Source organism: Pteropus medius, unplaced genomic scaffold, assembly GCF_902729225.1.
Source record: "Pteropus medius unplaced genomic scaffold, Ma_sr-lr_union100, whole genome shotgun sequence".
Lineage (NCBI taxonomy): Eukaryota > Metazoa > Chordata > Mammalia > Chiroptera > Pteropodidae > Pteropus > Pteropus medius.
The window spans coordinates 4,641,699-4,660,770 of NW_024349802.1; the positions used below are offsets into that span (position 1 = coordinate 4,641,699).

Genomic DNA, 19,072 nt, shown 5'->3' on the forward strand with positions numbered 1-19,072 from the left:
CCGCTCTTAGCTGACCTTCACTGATTCTGTGTGTTTTAAAGCTTAATTTACATGCCCTTCGCCTTGTCTGGGCCTCGAATGGATGCAAGGCATAGATCATAAATTACTTGCTTTGGTACGCCTTGTTTTGAAAAATCTGTTAATTTTGTTTCCGACCACAATGGCGAATATGCTCATTATAGAAATCTGGAAAATCCCAATGAAGAAGAAACTCACGTAATTCTAAAATTTTTGTGTAACCTTCCAGTTTTCCATGAACATGTACATATATTTTTATTAAAAAGAATGATTCTGTACACGTATTTACCTCTTTTATGGAACAATGTGCTTTCTGCGTCATTCTGTGTTTTTCATACCTACTTTGGGTTCAGTTGCATTTATGTTATGTTCCATTCTTTTTTCCTAACAAATAGTGTAATGAGCATATTTAGGGATAAATTTGGGGGTATTTTGCGGGATAAATATATGGGTATTGGGGGGGCGTAAATTCTCAGGAGTAGTGTAGAATTGCTAGATCATAAAATATGGATGTTTTTAAGGGTTTTAGGGAGCTATTGCTACCAAATGACTCTTTGCTGCCAAAAGTAATTTCCTAATTCCTGGTCCTGATGCCAGTCCTGGCAGCACCGCCGAACAGTGTCCGAAGTGCTCCCGGCCGGGCGGTGGGGCGTGTGTTGCCAAGAGCTGACCTTTGCAGATGAGACTTCCTGCCGCCGTGGCCGTTTGTTCCTTACAGATGAACGCATCTTCGAGGGTCCGATGCTTCCCATCGCTTCTTGTTTGAACGTCTCTTTTAAAATAGATGGTGAATGCGGTCCCCAGCTTCAGATAATGCTTATTCCAGAAGGTAGTGCTGTGCCGGCTGTCGCTGGGTTGATTACTCAGTGTTCATTCTCGTGGATTTCACAGTAAATGCCCCCAAGGAAGGGCTGTAGGTCAGGGATCCCTTACTGAGAGCAGAACCTCCTCTCTAGAGGCCAGCTTCGGTGCAGGCTCTGCCACAGGGACTGTTCCGGCCCCAAGGAGGATGTGCCTGGGGCTGCCCCGGCCTCCCTAGACGGCCATGCTGATGTCCCTGTGAAGGGGGCTGAGCCGTGTCACCAAGGCAGGCTTCTGAGCTGTGGGCTGACCCTTCTTTGCGGCCTTTGCAGAGGCCAGCAACAATTGAGTAGGAGATGCTCATTGGACTGTCCCTGGGCTGTCCACGTACAGGTCACAGCCACTCTAGCCAATGGGAAATGAGAGCTAATTTGCTCTCAGGGCCCTAATTGGCTGAGGGTGCGAATGCGTGCCTGCTATTTTAAGGCTGTGTTCCTCGCCCCAGCTTGGCAGGCTTGCTGGAGACATCTGGCAGCAACGATCAGAATGCCTCTTTTTCCAAGGAGGCTCACTATCGATTCATCTGTGGACTCACAAGGAAAGGCTCATTTAGTAGAGCCAACATGTTTCAAAGAAAAGTATATTTTCATTAACTAGCCTCAAAGCAGTAATTATATGTTCAGAGAACACAGTAAAAATTTATTTCTAAATATTTGGCAGTGAAAGGTTGGAGGCAGTGTGTGAGTGTGTGTGTGTGTGTGTGTGTGTGTTTGCGCATGTGTGCGTGTGTCCAACATGTTGCATGTGTTTTAAATAAACCCAGCATCTTCCCCTCTAAAAGAAGCCAGGAAATACAATTGTAGACTTTGAAATTTAATTTTTAGCAACAGGATGTGTTTCTAAATAGTGCTAATATATCAAAAGGAAAATGTGTAGTTAAAGGCTTTAAAATTCTTATCAGAGTAATTGTAAAGCAAAGAAGGTGCCTTTAATTTTTTTTTTTTTTTCTTTAAGATGGTGGCGTCTGAACACTGAAAACCAAATTTCAACCAAGGATCAAAAGCAACAGTGGCGTCTTTGCCTGAGATGCAGCTGAACTTTGAGGCTCCCCAATCTGATTCACAGTTTATAATCACAGTTATCACAGAACCATTAAAAGCCTATTAACTTGAATTCCCACAATTCCTTGAGGGCAAGGGCAAAGAGAGCAAAATAACTTTGAATGTAAATGTAACACAGCGTTCGAAAGGAGAGAATCTCTTTTAATTATGCCAGCAAAGGAAAATGTCACATGGATGCATCACCCCCCCCGCCCCCCGCCCCCGGCAGATGGCTGATGCAGGAATGCAGCACGAAGACTTAGGACGCTGGGGACATTGTGAAGATGATTCCTTTGCGACGGGTAAAGTGCAAGGAACAGTGTCCACCCGTGTGAGGCCCGTCCTGGGAAGAGGAAGGGCGGGTGACCGGCTGAAGCGGGTTGACGGCTGGGCAGGTCGGCGGGACCAGCACCGTGCAAGGCTGATCTGACCAGCCTGAAACAGCCCTCAGCCCGATTCGGAGGAAGCGAAAGCCCAACAGATCGTCAAGCCGTTGTCATGTGAGAAGCCGGCTTTCATGTTTCGGTGCTGTGCAGTCAGACAGTGCGGTCAGGAAGGTGACCTGGGCTCCTGGGGAAGTGGACAGTTCTTATCTCACTGCAGAACAGTGAGAAGCATCTTGCGGCAGCGAGCTGTGCGCACATCGGTGACGGCGCCCTTCTCCCACCCGGCATGGCACACACCTCCGCTGGCACCGGACCGTCCCCACCCACTCGCATGTCCCTGGCGGACTGGACTCGGCCTCCGCCTCGCCTCTGTGAAAGGACACTGGACACCTGGGAAGGAAAGCACGCTCTCCGTTTCCCACACTGACTCTGAAAGAACCAATTTCAGTCGACCCACCCTCACCTACAGTGAGTTCTTCGTGCATGGGTTACCCGCACTCACTGCCCAGTTGGATCTCGTTCCACAGTGGATGCAGCAAATGGCTCCCTCTGGAGGGGGGCGGGTTATTGACTAAGGGCTTCATCAGGCACATAGCCCACTGTGCTCATTCTTCAGCCATCGAAACCACGGACCACGGCCCAGCAGAACCACCCGTTGGGCTTGCTCCGGTTCGCCCGAGCCACAGTCGAATCAGTGGGGCAGCCTATGCTGCAGCATGTTCACATAACCGCAGAGAACAGCGTGCGTCCCAGAGTCCCCTGGGGGAAAACGGCTTCTGTCCCACCACCCTAGCAGCTCGCCGAAGGGCAGCATGCCACCGTCTGGAAGGTTCTGAGCTCCCAAGGGAAAACCTTCCAGGTGGATCCGATGTAAACGCCTAGCCTCCAACTTCGGCTTCCGAATCTTTAAAAGTCTGACAGGACAGTGATCATTGCCCAAGGGGTAGGTTTGCGGTGCTTATGTGCAGGTGCAAGGTCAGGTGCGTCCATGGGCGCTCTGAACTCACCATCCCATCAGAGAGAGACTCCGACATGGCCGAGGTGGGTCCCGTGTGCGCCCAATTTCCACAGGGCAGCATGTCTCAAACTTTTATTGCACGTGGATCACCTGGGAGTCTTGTTAAAGTGCAGGTGCCGATCCAGTGGGGGCCTGAGACTCTGCATTTCTTATGAATTCCCAAGTGATGCTGAGCTGCTGGTCCAAGGACCACACTTGGAGCAGTGAGGCCCTGGCGGGAGGGTTCCTGACCTCACAGCCAGCTCCACCATTAAGAGGGAAGAAAGAGGGAGACAGACAGCTGAGGATGTGGTGACGAGGAGGTTGGAGCTCGGGTTGGGGCGGGGAGAAGGGGACTGAAGGCCACGAGGAACAAGCATCTTCCCTGTAGTGAAGGGATGTGTCCAGACTAGCTTTAATGCCAGGTCCTGTCTGGTTCCTCCATCCCGGGATCGTTTACCGAGCTAACGAGCAGATGACCCCGTGTACAGAGCAAGTCAGCAAGACTCGATGCTGTGCGTATTTCCCGTTTGCCTTTCCAAGACACCCCCTTGGGGCCGAAATGCCCTGGAATGTGAAGGAAGAGCGAGAGCAGGGAGGGACGCATCGGTGGCCTTCTACGCGATTAACCGAGTTGATGAACCTTGGATCCCCGTAGAGTTGGAGAAAGTGGGGCCCAGGGCCAGAACGCAGCCCGTCTGTCTTTTACGACTTTGTCTTATTATCTTTGCAACAAGGCTCTGTTATTAGCTCACAGTTTCCTGCCAAGTCGATGAAATCTCCATACAGTTTTCTACAAAATAGAGGGTAAGGGAGACTTTATCAGGCCTACACACCCCTTCCTCGTCCGGGGACCCTGCCTCCTCTGCCTCTTTCTCTGTGTGGGGTAGAGATGAACTTTCCATCACGTTCCAAGACACTGTTCATTTTCTCTTCAGCTGAAAAATATGTATTTATTTGGCTGTTTTGCTTTACGGTTCTGGAGGCTGGCATTTTCCATTTCAGTGCTCTCCGTGTTGAACCACACTTGTAATTACTGCTGTCTTTTATTCTGTGTTTTCGGAGGACCATCCCATTCAAACTGCGAGAAGACAAAAGCAGCTCTCTTTCCAGGGGGTGAAAACAATAGCGTCAAGTCTTCATGTAAATGTCAACAAACATGGAAACACAGAATTGGAAAGGGGAGTGAAAATGCCAGCAAGAGGAGGAACGGGAATCAAACTAAATATTTCCACCGGTCTTTTTCAGAATTCGAAGAAAGAATAAAGTTGACACGCCTGCCGCATTTTGGGGTGAGTCTTATTTCTAAGGTACTTTTCCTTACAAAGCCAAAGCTCTCAACTGTTTTTTATTGTTGTCGTTGTTGCGTGTTTCCTATGTCTCGGCCTACTGATGTTGGCTGGCCGGTCAAGGTCACAGAGGGCAAGGTGCCTGTCCACAGCTCTCAGATGGCTTTCCCCTCCTCCCCGCGACCCCTGCTCCAGCCTGAGCCATCTTCTTCTGTGTCACAGGGCCTCCCACAGGCTTTCCGTCCGCCTGGAATGCGCTCCGGTCCTTGCCTGGCCCGTTGCGGTCATTCTTCACCTCATTTCTGCATGACCTTCCTGGTCCACTCTCGGATTTACATCGGTCCCCGGGTCCCACACTCTTGGAGCATCCCGAACCTCTCACAATCATAACCCGTATTTGTGTAATAATCCGTCTCCCCACAAGGGTGTCAGGTTCACAAGGCCAGCAACAGTACTTACTGCGTCCTCGCTGTATCCAGGACACTTTGCTAGGCTGCAGCACTTCGCCGAGTGACCAGTTCTCCCAATTGTCAGCTAACCAAAAGCTTCTCTAGAAATGATTTGAAAAGTGTGTAGCGATTTATGTTTCAGCGAGGTTAGCAAAAACTCAGGCATTACAATGACAGTGTCTCCTGTAATTTCGGTTTGGGGTTCCATGCATGTTGGCAGGGTCACAGGGTTTTTAGAAATATTACAGTGAGTTTCTGCCTTTCACCTTCCAAGTTAGTCAGGCCATCCTTCTTGTCTTTCGGTTATTCTTGTTTGTCTTGATCCAGGAGTTGTTTTCGTGCATGGAAGGGAGAGAAACACAGTTAATTTTCTGTATAGTTTGCGACAAAAGGTAAAACAAAAAAACATACTTCACATCACAGACGCCTGAGTACTTTTCAGGATGGCAAGCAAATGTGCTGTGCGTCCGTTACAATTTTCAGTGGCACCATACGAATCATGAATCATAATCTAAAAGGCACAATTGAGTCACCTCGATTTGGTCGCTATTTGCAGAAAGAATCCAGATAATTTCCCTTGCAGGGTGAAAGGAAAATGTGTCTTATAATTCAGATGCCTAAGAATTTCTCAGGTGCTCAGCATCCTACGTGCAGATGGACTGGCTTTCCCCACATGCAAGTGAAGTCCAGGATTTGCGGACGTGATTGTGAAGGACAATGGACAAACCGAAGCATTCCCCTGTGTGCGGGGGCTGAGCTTTTGGAGGGACATCTCAGGTGAGCAGAATCCTGTGTGAAAACATTCCTGCATAGCTCCTGTAATTCCACTACTTCCTGTCCTGCAAAAGACAGCAGATCGTTAAGTAGAGCACGGAGCGGCACGCTGAGCTGAAAACCCATGAAAGGGGCAGACGCATCTACCGTTCAGAAAATCCTAACCCTTCGGATGAAAAAGACCTAAAAGTCAGAGGACGCGGCAGCTGTCATGTCAAAGAATACGTCAGGCAAGACGATTAGCTGTAAATGTTGGATAGCGCACTGAAAATAATTTTTGGATAATCAGCAGTTTGGGGTATTGGTCATTGGATGTATCGGTAAATTCATGATTTGCAATTTAGGAAGAACTGGTTTTGGTGATCGCCTTAGTGCTGTTTAAAAACGGTGCTGGCACGTAGGAGATTTCAGTAAATATTTGTCGAGTGAGTGAACAAACAGCGCCATATGCTCAGCACTGCGTTCGCAGACACTCACGGGCCATTCTGGACCCCGGCGTTCCCGGCAGGACAGGGCTTGGCCCTCCGGTGTTCTCAGCCCCGTGGATCTGAGGGCCTTGTGTGCTCCAGGACTTGTTTTCAGAATGATGGGTCACAAGGTCCACCCAGTAATTCAAACCTCTGAAAATAATAACATCAACAACGAACAGCCCTGTTCCAATCTGGAGCTAAGAAATCCTAGCTGAAGAAAAATCGAATTTCATTTTTCCTGGCCGAGTTTACTTTATTCCATTTTGATTGTCTTGGATAAATTTGTTAGAATTTTAGACAAGCATTCAAAGGGGAGAAATTGGAACACGCCTTAACCAATGATTATATACCTTGTTGAGCAGAGCAAAAGACTAAGTGCAGAGGAGACGCAAGAGATCTTTAAAATGAGATTTCAGTTCTAAAGGGCTTTCTGCTTCATCAGCGGAGACAAAGGGGATGCACGTGAAACACGGTGTCAGAAACAACATGGTTTTTAGGTTTCTAAATTCTACGTCTTTGGCTCCTCCCTCCTTACTGCTTTATGTTCAGTTTCAGGGTGTAGGAGACGCAGCTCTCTGCACCAGCCCATCCGCTCATCTGTGCAGTGTTGTCCGGCTTCGCTTCCGCTGGCAAGGGCTGCCGGAGTAGGGCGCGACGTCAAGCATTCGACCCTGGCCTCCCAGAGGTCACACAGAGTGCTCGTGGCTAAGAGGTAGGCATTTAAATAGGCACCGTTTTATGCGGATTAAAGAGAGGGTATTAAAAGCAATCCTCCCAGAGTCGCTGCCCAGGGTCAGGGAAGTGCCACAGACTGAACCGTTTGATGTTGGCATCGAACTTGACTTCAGTACATCTGGCATCTAGATTGGGCTCGGCTGCCTATCAGCCATGTGGCTGTGGGTGAGTCCCATCACTTTGCTGAGCCTCGGCTTCCTCATCTGTGAGTGGAGGTGATTACTAACACCTGCCTTAGTGTTGGCCCGTGTCCCAGCAGGAACCCGACGGCCCACTCCAAGACAGAAGAGGTTCTTCTGTAGATATTTACTTCTGTTCTCACAGGGAGTAGCCAAGAGAATTGTCAAGACACCGCACAAAAAAGGAGAAAGACAGAGAAGCAGACAGCACGTTACTGAGTAGAGGCGGGACTTTGGGGCATCCAGGCCCCAAAGAGAGCCAGCTTTTCAGGAGCAGCCTTTGCAGCAGTGGGGAGGCCAGGTGCCCTCTGGGGGGCTCGTGAGCTCCGCGACCTGGTGCTCCACCCATTGGTTACTGCCGCTTATCTTCTGATTTATAAATGGTGAAGGTTGTCGTGGAAAATAAATAAAATAAAAACACACAAAGAATTTAGTTTAGCACAGCACCTGGCACTTCATAATTATCCATGACTGTTACTTCTGTGGCCTTGCTGGTGTGCAGTAAGATGACTGAGCAGTGAGTGACCCGCCCCCCCCAACCTCCCACCTCCCAAGACAGTGAGCCTGAGCCGGGGCACAGAGGCGGCTGTGGAAGGAGCACTTAGGGAGGCTTAGGTCTTGGGTGTAGCAGAGCCACCGATGTGGACAAGGTCATCCGCAGCCCAGATTCAATTTACTTCTCTGAAAACTAAGAGGTTGGGGCAGATGGTTACCATGGGAACATTCAACTCAAATGCTATTGGTTCAAGGATTTAGAGGGTAATAAAAGTTTGTCATTCTCTCAAGACCGTCTGGCCCTTACCTGTCTGACCTGTTTATGAGGCTTCCTCAGCTGGGACCTGCTGGCTCTCTGCCTCACACATCGGGGAGCAGCAGCTGCAGGGAACCAGCAGCAGGAATGCTCGGAGAGCTTAGAAGACCCTCACTCCTCCCCCATTGTGATGTACCGGCTTGATTCTATGACAGCAGCGGGTACCGGGCACTCCCCAATGTACTGTCCTGGTAGAGGCTGAGAACTAAAGATCAGGAACGAGGGGGAGGAGTGGCTTACCCGGCAATGGAGCGATGAAGGATCCAGCTTCATCCGCCCCCAGTTCCCACAGAAAATGGCCAAAGGGAGACGCTTCAACCCGCCCTTAGACAAGGACGGAAGATGGGTAAGAAAGGTGGCGCCCTCTCTTACCTGTCTCCGGCCACGTGGGCGTGGTCAGGGGCATAGACCTGGGTCCAGATCCCGCCCCTGCCACTTGCTGCGGCTCGATAAATCACTTCGCCCAGCCTCAGTTCCTTCATCTTAGATGGGAATCTCCCGGCATTCTGGGCAGGAGTAGATGAGAGAGCGTGTGCGGAACCGTCCGCACGCCGGCACCTGTGCGTGACCGCTAGACACTAACTGCTGCCTGCCCTGCTCCTCCTTCTTTCCAGAGCATCTCTCCTCTAATATCCTATGTAATTCATGACGTTATGTGTATTGCTTGTCCCCCTCTGCAAGAATATGAACTTTATGGCCGGGGGTAAGATCCGTGTCTTTTTTTTTCACTGATTATATCCCAAGTGACTGGAATAGGATCTGGTCCACCAGAAGTTCTCAAAAAATACTTATATTGAAGGAATTAATATTATAAGAGAAACCTCTGAACGAATTCCTACTGGCCCACAATCCGACCCTCTTGGCCCCACCAGGCTGTGAAGTGGGAAGAGTCCAGAAATGTATCATTTCCCCATCTTGATCATTTGAAAACTTTACCTTTTCAGCTTCATACTCTTCCTCAGACCCCTCTCTCATATCGCAAAGCCTGGTGGGATTATCACTGTTTGCCGTCTTCAAGAAACGTTTGCTGTACCCGTAAGTGTGAGGTCCTAGCCTTGTAGCTGTGTGCATGTGTGTATATACGTGTATATATATATATACACACACATACACACACACACACACACACACACACACACACACACACCACACATATATATATGTATTCTTTCTTATCCATCCTACTTCAGTCTACAAAGATTTAATGTATGGAAAATATTCACAATAAAATAGGAAAGTATAAATAAAATTAAAATTCAGAACCAGTTTAAATATACTTTAGAATAAGAGGCTGAGACTGGGAAAAATATATATATATATATAGGCCATATGGCCTGCATGGTAGCATTTAGGCATCAAATTTGACTCTGAGTTCCCTGGCAGCCAAAGTAAAATAGGAAATAGTGTGAACTATGGAACACTAATTAATTATGAAAAGAAAAACATAAGTTTCTCAGACTAAATAGCTTCACCTCTTTCTAAAACCTACAATATCAGTTAGGATTGTGTTCGACTGAATATTATGAAACACTGACTACACTGTCTTAACCAAATAGGGGTTCGTATTTCTCAAGTAACAATAAACCCAGAAGTAGGCAGTTCAGGGCTGGTACCTGTGTCCTAGGGTGTCATTGGAGGCCCAAGGGCTTTTCAGCCTTCTGTTCTGACATTCTTCATGTGGGGCTCTTCAACTCAGGTAGGAAAACGAGGGGAAGGTCGAAAGAAGAACAGACAGGAGGCACCTGTCAGCCAGGTCGGCCCCTTTTTGTGGGGAAAACAAAAGCTTTCCTAGGAGCTGTGCCCCGCAAACTTCTGCTTCATCTCGTGGAGTCACGTGGCCAATTTAGCTGCAAAGGAGTTTGGGGAAGATTTTTAACCAGCCGCACTGCCACCCCAAACAAAGTCAGGGTTCTGTACGAGGGAGCACGGAAAATGAACGTTTCCTCCCCTATTGCGACCCCAGGAATGTGCCCTGGGCCGGTTTTAGCTGGAGAGACACTGTCTCCCCAAGTCTGACTTCAGCCTCTCTGCTGCCAGCACCTAAGCAGAAAAAGAATAGTACTGATCTTAAAGTTTGCCAGAGTAACTTGTGGGCGAGTCGGAAAGTCAAAGAAATGGTTGGCTTTGAGTCAGCCACAGCCCATGTGGGAGGGCAGTAATGGCCACATTAGAAGTGACAGTCATTTTGCAGTTGACCTTGCTCGTTGTCATCTGGCTATTGCAGGGTAGCAAAGGCTTTTCCACACACTTTCGCCTTCTTATTTAATATTTCAGTCACTGAGTGATTGAACGCAGCAAAAATTTCACCGCCAACTAGTTAAAAAGCTATATTTCATGGTTACAATATCACAGAAGGGTTTATTTCACAGCTATCATGGTATAGCCACTAAATATATATTTTGAGTGAAATTAAAATGCTAGAGCCATTTGTTTTTTTTTACAGTGATTTAGTCCATGGACTTGCAGAATACAAATGAACTCAAGTCAGGTGTCGTTTAGCTGGTGAGAGGAATCATTCCCAGTGTTGGAACGGCTCCTGCACCCGCCCCACCCCCGCCTGACACTCCACAACTTCCCTGTTGAGGCCGGGAGCCTGGAGGCAGGGGAAGGGAAAGGTTCTGAGTCTGGACACCCTTTCTATTATTTATATTTACTTTAAAAATAATTGTTTAAGAACATTAGAGACATATAGGTTGGCTTTGAGAAATTTCTGGGATATATTGTTAAGTGAGAAAAGCAAGGCACAAAATAATATGTATCACGTGGTCCAATTTTTGTAAAGCAGTGTGAGTTGCCTCTGCAGGTACAGGTGTTCATATATGCTCATGTCGTTACCTGGAGTGGCAGTGCGGGGGTGACAGGAAGGGGAAGGAGAAAGTAACTAAAAGTGACTGTTACATAAAAAAGTATTTGTAATTTTTAGAAATCAAATTTATAATGTGATCCCATGTGTGCAAAATTATGCATATATACGCATGTCCATTCATATAGGGACGAATGGAAAAGACAGTCACCAAAGAGTTAAAGGGAATTTTACTTCCTTCCTTATGTTTTTCTTTATTGTTGGAATTTTTTTAAAACCATGAGTACGTATTACAACTCTAATCAGAAACAAATGTTCTCATGTTCGTTGTGGAAAAAGTCAATGTCGTAGATGCACTTAAACCTTTAAACGGTGGGAGTGATCGTGAAAAGGAAGTCTTCCTCCTCCCCTGCCTCTGCCGCTCCGAGGGGACCCTGTCGTCACTCTCCTGCACATGTGCCGGGGGCCTGGGTGTAGGTGGCCTGCGGCTTGTGCGGTTGTGTCATGGCCTGACCCAGTCCTTCTCCTCACCCCAGAGGCAGCCGTCCCAGTGTTTACCGGGAGGCCTTCTGCTCCGACACGTCGTGCAGATTGCGTGTTGTCATTTTGTGCACATGTTATTTATCTACAGAAATGGCGTTAGCTTATAGATCCTGTTCCGTTTCTCCTTTTTTCCACTCAGCACTGTGTTTAAAAGATTTCTCCGTTGCCTGTGTCATCCAGCCCACGCTTCTCACCACCTGAGAAGGCTCCACCGAGTATACGCTGTGCGTGACATAATCCCCCACCTTTTTACATAGCAGTTATTGAGCACCGAGTGCATGCATTCTCTCTTCTAATCACATCTACCCTATCAAGTAGGTGTTATTATTCCCCTTTTACAGATAAAGAAACTGGGGCTTGGAGAGCGAGGTCCCTTGCACGAGGCTCACCTCACAGGAGAGAAAGCTGGGAGCGGACTTGGGACTGAATGTACAGTCCGCGACTCACCCATCCCATCACCGAGAGCTGGGGTCTCGTCTTTCGTTTTTTTTTTTTCCTCAGTTTCCACTCATATTCCACTCCTAGAGACCCCTACTTCAAAACCCGCTTTGTTGGGGTGGCTTTTAAGAGACGCTATTTAAAAAAAATTGGGGTGAGCGTCCGTGGCCATCAAGTGTCTCCCGCTTCTCCCTTCAAGAATGAAAGACTCTTTCTCCTAGAGGCTGAGAGTCTGACCCCTGGTGGTCGGTCCACCCCAAAGAGACTGGCCTGCCCGAGGTCACCCCTCTTCCTGGGCAGCCCACATGCAGTGACTGACCAGTGAGGGTGCTTAACTCAGGCAGCCCAAATCATCCTCACCCCAAGTCGAGACGACTCTGAGAGGCCATCCCGTGTCCAGAGCTCTCTGCGGGGTTGGTTGAGGCCCCTTTGTTGGGACCCCCTCTCTCTGTCCACTCCCGTTTCCTTCCCCGCTTTCAGAGGGAGATACCCCTCTTCCCCGCTAAGAATCTTCCCTCTCTTATCACCCTACGTTCTCAGGAAAGAGTCAGCTGAGACCCTTCACCCCTCAGTGTCCCGGTGGCTTGGGGTCCACCTCATACCTGCGGGAGGTCGGCTCACCCCTGCTGACATGGGCTGGGTCTTTGGCCCCAAGTTCGGGGAGCTCACTGGTCAGAAAGAAGATCTGCAATGGCACATCGTCTTCTCTTCTGGGAATCCAGCGGCTCCCTCGCCCCGGGCCACACCCTCCTCCCCAGGCCACAGAAGTCCTGCCAGGCTCCAGCACAGCGGGGTGGCCCCGGGAACTTGAAAAAAACCGGCAGGGATGGCCTCGGGCCATCACAATATTTTTTGTCTTGGAAAGAATACTTAAAAATTATGCCATTTTCATTGCATGCCAGAAGCACCCAAATTGCATTTTAATCGCTTTACAGAGGACGCCCTGATGCTCGGCCTGGAGGCTCAGATGAGTCTGGTTTTAATCAAGGCGTGTGCTGTTCTCCTAGTTTCCCCACATCGGACTGACGCAGAGGGCCCCGGAATCCATCACGAGAGCTGCGCTAAGAGAGCCCCACAGCCCGCAGTTCTCTGAGCAAGTGCAGGAGAAGCTGCCGGCCATCTACAAGGTCCGGGAGAAGGTGAGTCCAGGCCACGGCCACGAGTGCCCACGGCTCCCCAAGGGGGGCGGGCAGCACTGGCGTTTGGGGCCGCGTAACTCCCTTGGAAGGGACTGCCCATTTACCCTGCCTGGATCCTAAACGCTGGTGGCATCGCCACCCGACACCTCGGTTACTGCGACACCCTCGGTTCTCTCTGGAAGGGTCCTGATCCAGACAATCAGGTCAGGCTCATCTATGCACAAGAAGCAGCAACGTTGGTTACAGCAAACGGTTCATTAACGGCATGCTCCGCCTCCCAGGCCGACCTATGCACAGCCTCTGGGACCTGAGAAGAAGCAGGCGTTGACTTCACACTTGGCCGACTCACCTGCCCCTCGGGCCAGAGCTCCAGTCCCCTAGGGTCCTTACCGGCCAGATGAGGAAGTTGGCCTAGATGGCCTCAAAATTCCTTCCCAGCTTTTACTTCCATGAGCCTGTAAACTTTTCCTTCCTTGCCTCCAAAGAAGGTGTTTTGAAAGAGAAATTTTACGATTTCTAGCAAGTTGGAAATAAGGTTGAGTTTCACAGCCTTGGGCTGACTGGCACAACTCTGACCTCGCCCCCCTGTGCTGTTCACCAGTCTCCAGTGCGGGTGTAACTTACTCAGAGGCCACTTGGCTCATCCGTCTGCTTTCCAGGCTGGCTCTGACGACACGCCAGGGTTCTGATGTGTGCCTTTCTGCGTTTCCCTGTCCTCTCTTCCAGCAAGCAGTCAACAACAGCTTCCCCTTCTCCGTACATGACAATCGGCACAGCTTTCAGAATTCTGGATACTTCTTCGACTCCGTGAGTACTTCTCTCCAAATTACGAATCAAATGGGGAGAGAGGTTGGGGCCCTTGATTTTCTGAGACGTGTTGAAGATAGAGAATCCCCTCAAAACTGGAACAAAGTCAAAATTAAAGCCTCATGACAGGTTACAGAAAAAATGCACAAAGCTTTCAAAGTTCCACACAACTTTCAAGGTCTGCAGCAGCCTCCCGATGAGGTTTTTGTGTACTTCATGCTTTTCAAAGGGCCCCCTGTAAATTGTCTCATTAGCGAGCTTTCTTGTGCAGATGTCGTGGGAAAGAGGGATTGCCTGTGTGTCTCTGGGTGGCAGAGTCAGGACCCACAAGGAGGGGTCAGAGGGATGGGGAGCTCGCTTAATATAAAGAAAGACTTCCTAAGAACTGGAGTTGTCTTTTCTCTAGAGGCAGTAAGTTCTCCGTCCCTGGAGAAAATAAAGTCTGATTGCACTTGGTGGTGGTTTAACACAGCACCGTGCTATGGAAATATATTCCAATCCATACATGTAATTTAAAAATTTCTAGTGACCATATTAAGAAGAAACCGATGAGATGAATTTTTATATTTTTTATTTAATCCAATAATTCTCCAAATTATCAATTCAACATATAATCAATTAAAAATTATTAATGAGATATTTTACATTCCCCAAACTAAGTCTTTAAATCCAGTTCATATTTTACATTTAGGGCGCCTCTGAATTTGGAAGAGCCACACTTCACGTGCTTACTAGCACATATGGCTAGGGGATATCAAACTGGACAGGAGAGAGTTAGCATGTCCTAGGTAGAGGTCACCTAGGTCCTTAGGTGACCTCTGAAAATCTCTACCACACCTGAGAGTCCATGATGATGATGATGATGATGATGATGTCAGTAGTACCCACTATCTGCGAGGCATATGCTGTATGTTATGGCCATACGTGGTATTTATTCCTCACAACGACCTATATGTTAATTACTCTTATCATCCCCAATTTAGAAACGAAGAACCAGTGAAGTTAAACAATTTGCCCAAAGCTACCCTCTCTTCTAGGATACAATCCCTAAGCTAGCTGATGTGATTTAATTTAGAAACTCTGGTTTGTCTCTGCAGTGTTGAATACAGAACCAGAATATCCACTCTGCCTGCTTTTCTAAATAGAATGCTTAAAATTATTTTCTCAACTACCAAAGTAACATACGTCCTTTCAATTTTTCAAATAATACGTAATTATATAAAATTAAAAATAAAATTTGCACCCTTGTTTTTCCTCCTCACAATCTCACCTTGATGATTCACTGATAATGGTTTGATGGGTAAAGTATAACAATTTTTTTTTTTTTGTAATTTACATGCAAACATACACACATAAGTGTATATCTTGTTAATAATACAAACAGGATTGAACCACATATATTTTATCAGAAATATTTTATCAGAAATAATCTCATAGAAAGCATTGGAAGCTTTCCAACTTTCTTCTACATTCTGGAATAATTTATATAGTGTGTGATTTCCAGTTTACGAAGATTAGATAGCATTTACTATAAAACTATTTGGGTTTGATTTATTTTTAGAATAAGTTTTTTTACTACCTTTTTATTTTCTCTTTTGATTATTAACCTATTCAAACTTTCTGTCTCTTCCTGAGTAGATTTTCCTGATATGTGTTTGCCTAAAATTTACCTATTTCACTTCATATTTATTAGTATAAGATTTTTTTTAAAATACTCTCTTTTTGTTATTTTTCTTTTTCTTTTTTTCCAGTTGAATGCTCAGGTCATATCCTTGTGACTGTTTTTGTTAATAATTTTATTGAAACTATGAATATGCCTCATATTATTACTTTGGCTACATCCCAAAGGCTTTTCTAACTAGGGTCTCATTATTATTTGCTTCCAAAATAGTCTATGATTTAATTTTTGATTTATTCTTTAACTAAAAATACTTTAGAAGAATGTTTTGAATTTTCTATAAGGTTAGAATTTTTAAAAATTGTCCTTTTGTTGCAAATATCTAGTTCTATAGGTTATAGTAAGTTTTATAAAATATAATCCGGTTTCTACTTCTGAATCATAAAGATTATCCTTGTTATATTATATGTGATTCATTTTAACAAGTGTTTCATGGATGTTAAGAAAGAATATATATTCCTCATCTGTTGGTTACAAAGTTCGTTATCTTTATTAATTCTGTTAATTGTTATTTAAATCTTTCATATACTTTTCTTGATATTTGTCTTGATCTGTCAATTTCTCCTTCTAAGATTATTCTTGAGCTTCTAAATATTTTTGCCTTATATGATTTAATACCATATCTTTCTGTATAAAAATTTATTATTGTTTTATTTTCTTGATGACTTTTATTATTTATCAATGTGAAGTATTCCTCTATATGCTTTAATGCATGTAGCCATTACTTCTACATTGTAATATTAGTATTGCCACTATTAATGTCTTTCCGCTAACATTTGTTCTTTATATTATGGTCCATTTTTTTGTCCTTATAGTTTGTAGTCATTTCATTTGGGGTATGTGTTTTTTTATTATTATTATTAGAAATAGAATAGAGCATGGTTTAAAAAAATCCAAGAGTCATTGTTTCTTTAAATGAGAATTTAACCCATTCATATTATTACGATAATTTGTTTTCGGTTTTATTTTTGCCATCTAATTTTATGTTTCCTATTTATCATGTTTGTATGTTTATGCCAACTCTGCTAGATTGAATTTATTTGCTCACTTTGACTTCTATTGATAATCTACTAGTGGCTTCTCTTAAGTATAAATGTTTAAGAAATAAATTAACACTATATTATTCTGCATATAAAAATTAATATCTACAGCTTTCCCCAAGAATAAGGCAAATCCTTGAGAGTACTTACCTCTGTCACTTCCTTTTCTAGAGGCTCTTGTCTTGGTGGCCCAGGTTGTCCTCTCCCAACTCGTGGAGGTACCGTTCTCCTGGGATAATGTTAAGTGGCCTTGAGTTCCCCAGTCAGTTTGGAATCCTGAAATTTCAGTTCCAGATTGGCCTCTCTCTGTCTGTCTGTCTGTCTGTCTGTCTGTCTGTCTCTCTCTCTCTCCTCCTTTCCTCCCTGCCTTCCTCCTCCTATCCTTCCTTTTTCCATTCTTGTGGATTATTTTAAGTTTTAACATATTTCATAGTAATATTATCAGCAAATATTTAGACTTACAAGCTTTACTTGTGACTTTCCTGTGGCTCTTTCCCCTATTCATTTCATCCTTTATTTTTATTTATTTATTTTGTTTCTGGAGTATCTGCAAGTAGTATTTCAGGAAGGTGCTTGGGCAGTGTGACCAGCATCTTCCCTTTGTCCTTCTAGAGCCACTCTCTCCCCTTTCCCTTTGCTGTGGCTCTGGGGGCTAATCTGTGTGGACCACATTCCTCTTCAAGCCCCCTGGACACAGTCACTGCTCTGCTTCTTGGTGTGTCCCCACACCCAGCCCTTTTATTATACACTGAGGAGCCACCTGGGTGCAGAGATCCTACCTGGGACCCCTGGTGTCCAGGCTGGTTAATGGGCTGTTTCCAGCTGTGGTCTCTCCGGTTCTGCCCTCCACGTCTCTAGAAGTCCAGTCCCCTGGGTGGGAGTGGAAGGCTTTGAGAACAATAACAGAACACTACCAGCATGGTTTGAGTGTTGATTTACAGCCTTCAACAGGTCGGTAAAGAATACCTCTTGTCATGGTTGCCAATTGTGCGTTTAAACATGGTATGTCACGCAGCTAGTTTTACTAAAGACCTCAGGACTTTGTGACCCTGAATATTTTTTCTCCTAACCGTCTCATAATTCCTCCCCAGGGCATGGGACGTAAGAAGATCTCCCCAGAAAAAAGGCAACACGTTTCGAGAAATTTCAATCTTTGGGCATGTGACTATGTTCCATCTTGTCTTGATGGCTTTTCAAATAACCAAATATCATATGTCTGTCAGGAAGCCATGGTCGTCCCAATTTTCAGGCGCTTTCCAAGACGTTATAATGAGATATGGAGCACTTTTAAATTTATTCCCCAGCAAAGCTACACAGAGACTTTCAAAAAGCATCCAAAAGTCAAGTTCACTGTTGACAAAAAGGCTGGTTCTCCACCAGAGCCCTAATCTTTCCAGAAAATTCCTGCTGAGTTTTGTGATACTAGTGTTTCATTGTATCAGCACTACCATTGAACATAGGATTTGTTTAGAATTAGGGACTGCGTACGTCTTAATGCCGAGACGAAGCTCTCCCGTATGACACCGGGATCAACGTCCCTACACTGAGAAACCGGACACACAACCGATCGTTTTCGCTCTCACCTTTAAGATATTTTTATAATTTTAATAAGGTACGGAAACATTCGAGTCCTTATAAAATAAAGGCACTCATAGTGAAGGAATGTGTTTTAAGTGAAAATACGTTTAATGAATTTTAAACTTGCCACATGAACTTTTGGAGGAGTTTTAAAAATGACATAATTAATATATGGTTACATTGTCATTTTGCAATTTCAAAAAAATACAAAGGAAAATCCCCACTGATTTCGCCACATCTCTCATTCTTGTCCTGTCCTCAGAAGTAAGTTAATCTTTTGTACAATCACGGAGATGTGGAAAGCTACGATAGGAATTTAAACATAAACTATGCAGCACATTAGGTTCGGTAACTTTCTTTTGATAGTTAACAATGTATCTCGAAGTTCTCACAGCGTCAGTGTGAATAGACCGATTTGCTTCTTAACCGTGGCACTGTCAGACCTTGTGCCACGTGAACATGCTTGATTGGTTTCCTCTAGGTGGGTGTTTACATGCACCTCTGGAGCAAGCTCTGAAAAGTTACCTGGTTAGTGCTGGATTGAGTGGTATGCACAAAGTTTTCATGAATACTCCCAAATCACCTTAGGAAAAGACTGGACCAATTAAACTCCTGCCAACGGGATCTATGCATTTGTTTGTGCCCCTACCCCTTGAATTATCTTGTAGATATTTAAGGATATTTAGGGACAAGAAAAATTAGTATCTTGCTATTTTCTTATTTTTTATTTCTCTGATGACTAGTAAAGTTGAACATCTTTTTCCACTCAGCGGCCATTTATATTTCCCTTCTGTAAACTGAGTGACATTATTCTACACACAAAGTTTCTTGTTCATAGTTGATTCTTTTCTGTAGATGAATTCTAGAATAAGCTTGTCAAATAAGTCCATTGGCCATTTGATAGGAATTTCCTCAAATTTAGATATTAATCTATGTGAGAATTGACATCTTTATCCCATGGTATAGTTTCCCATTTATTCAAATCTTATTTTATGTTCTTCAGTAAAGTTTTATAATTTTTTTCACATAAGTCCGAC

At 45.4% G+C, this 19,072-nt stretch overlaps 1 protein-coding gene across 1 annotated transcript; it reads left to right on the forward strand.

Annotated features, from left to right (window-relative positions):
* Positions 1-4,202: 4,202 nt before the first annotated feature.
* Positions 4,203-18,556, forward strand: TEX36 (testis expressed 36). The gene is made up of 4 exons (XM_039835903.1): positions 4,203-4,594; positions 12,801-12,932; positions 13,659-13,739; positions 17,549-18,556. Exons 1-4 carry the CDS (start codon positions 4,250-4,252, stop codon positions 17,843-17,845), a joined length of 855 nt encoding a protein of 284 aa, XP_039691837.1. The 5' UTR covers positions 4,203-4,249; the 3' UTR covers positions 17,846-18,556.
* The last annotated feature ends 516 nt before the right edge of the window (positions 18,557-19,072 follow it).

Excerpts from the sequence above, each read along its gene's own strand:
- TEX36 (XM_039835903.1), top strand. The coding sequence starts at position 4,250 with ATGTATTTATTTGGCTGTTTTGCTTTACGGTTCTGGAGGCTGGCATTT. Across the intron at positions 4,595-12,800 it reads CACGCCTGCCGCATTTTGGG|TTTCCCCACATCGGACTGAC; the intron begins GTGAGTCTTATT and ends CTGTTCTCCTAG. Across the intron at positions 12,933-13,658 it reads TCTACAAGGTCCGGGAGAAG|CAAGCAGTCAACAACAGCTT; the intron begins GTGAGTCCAGGC and ends CCTCTCTTCCAG.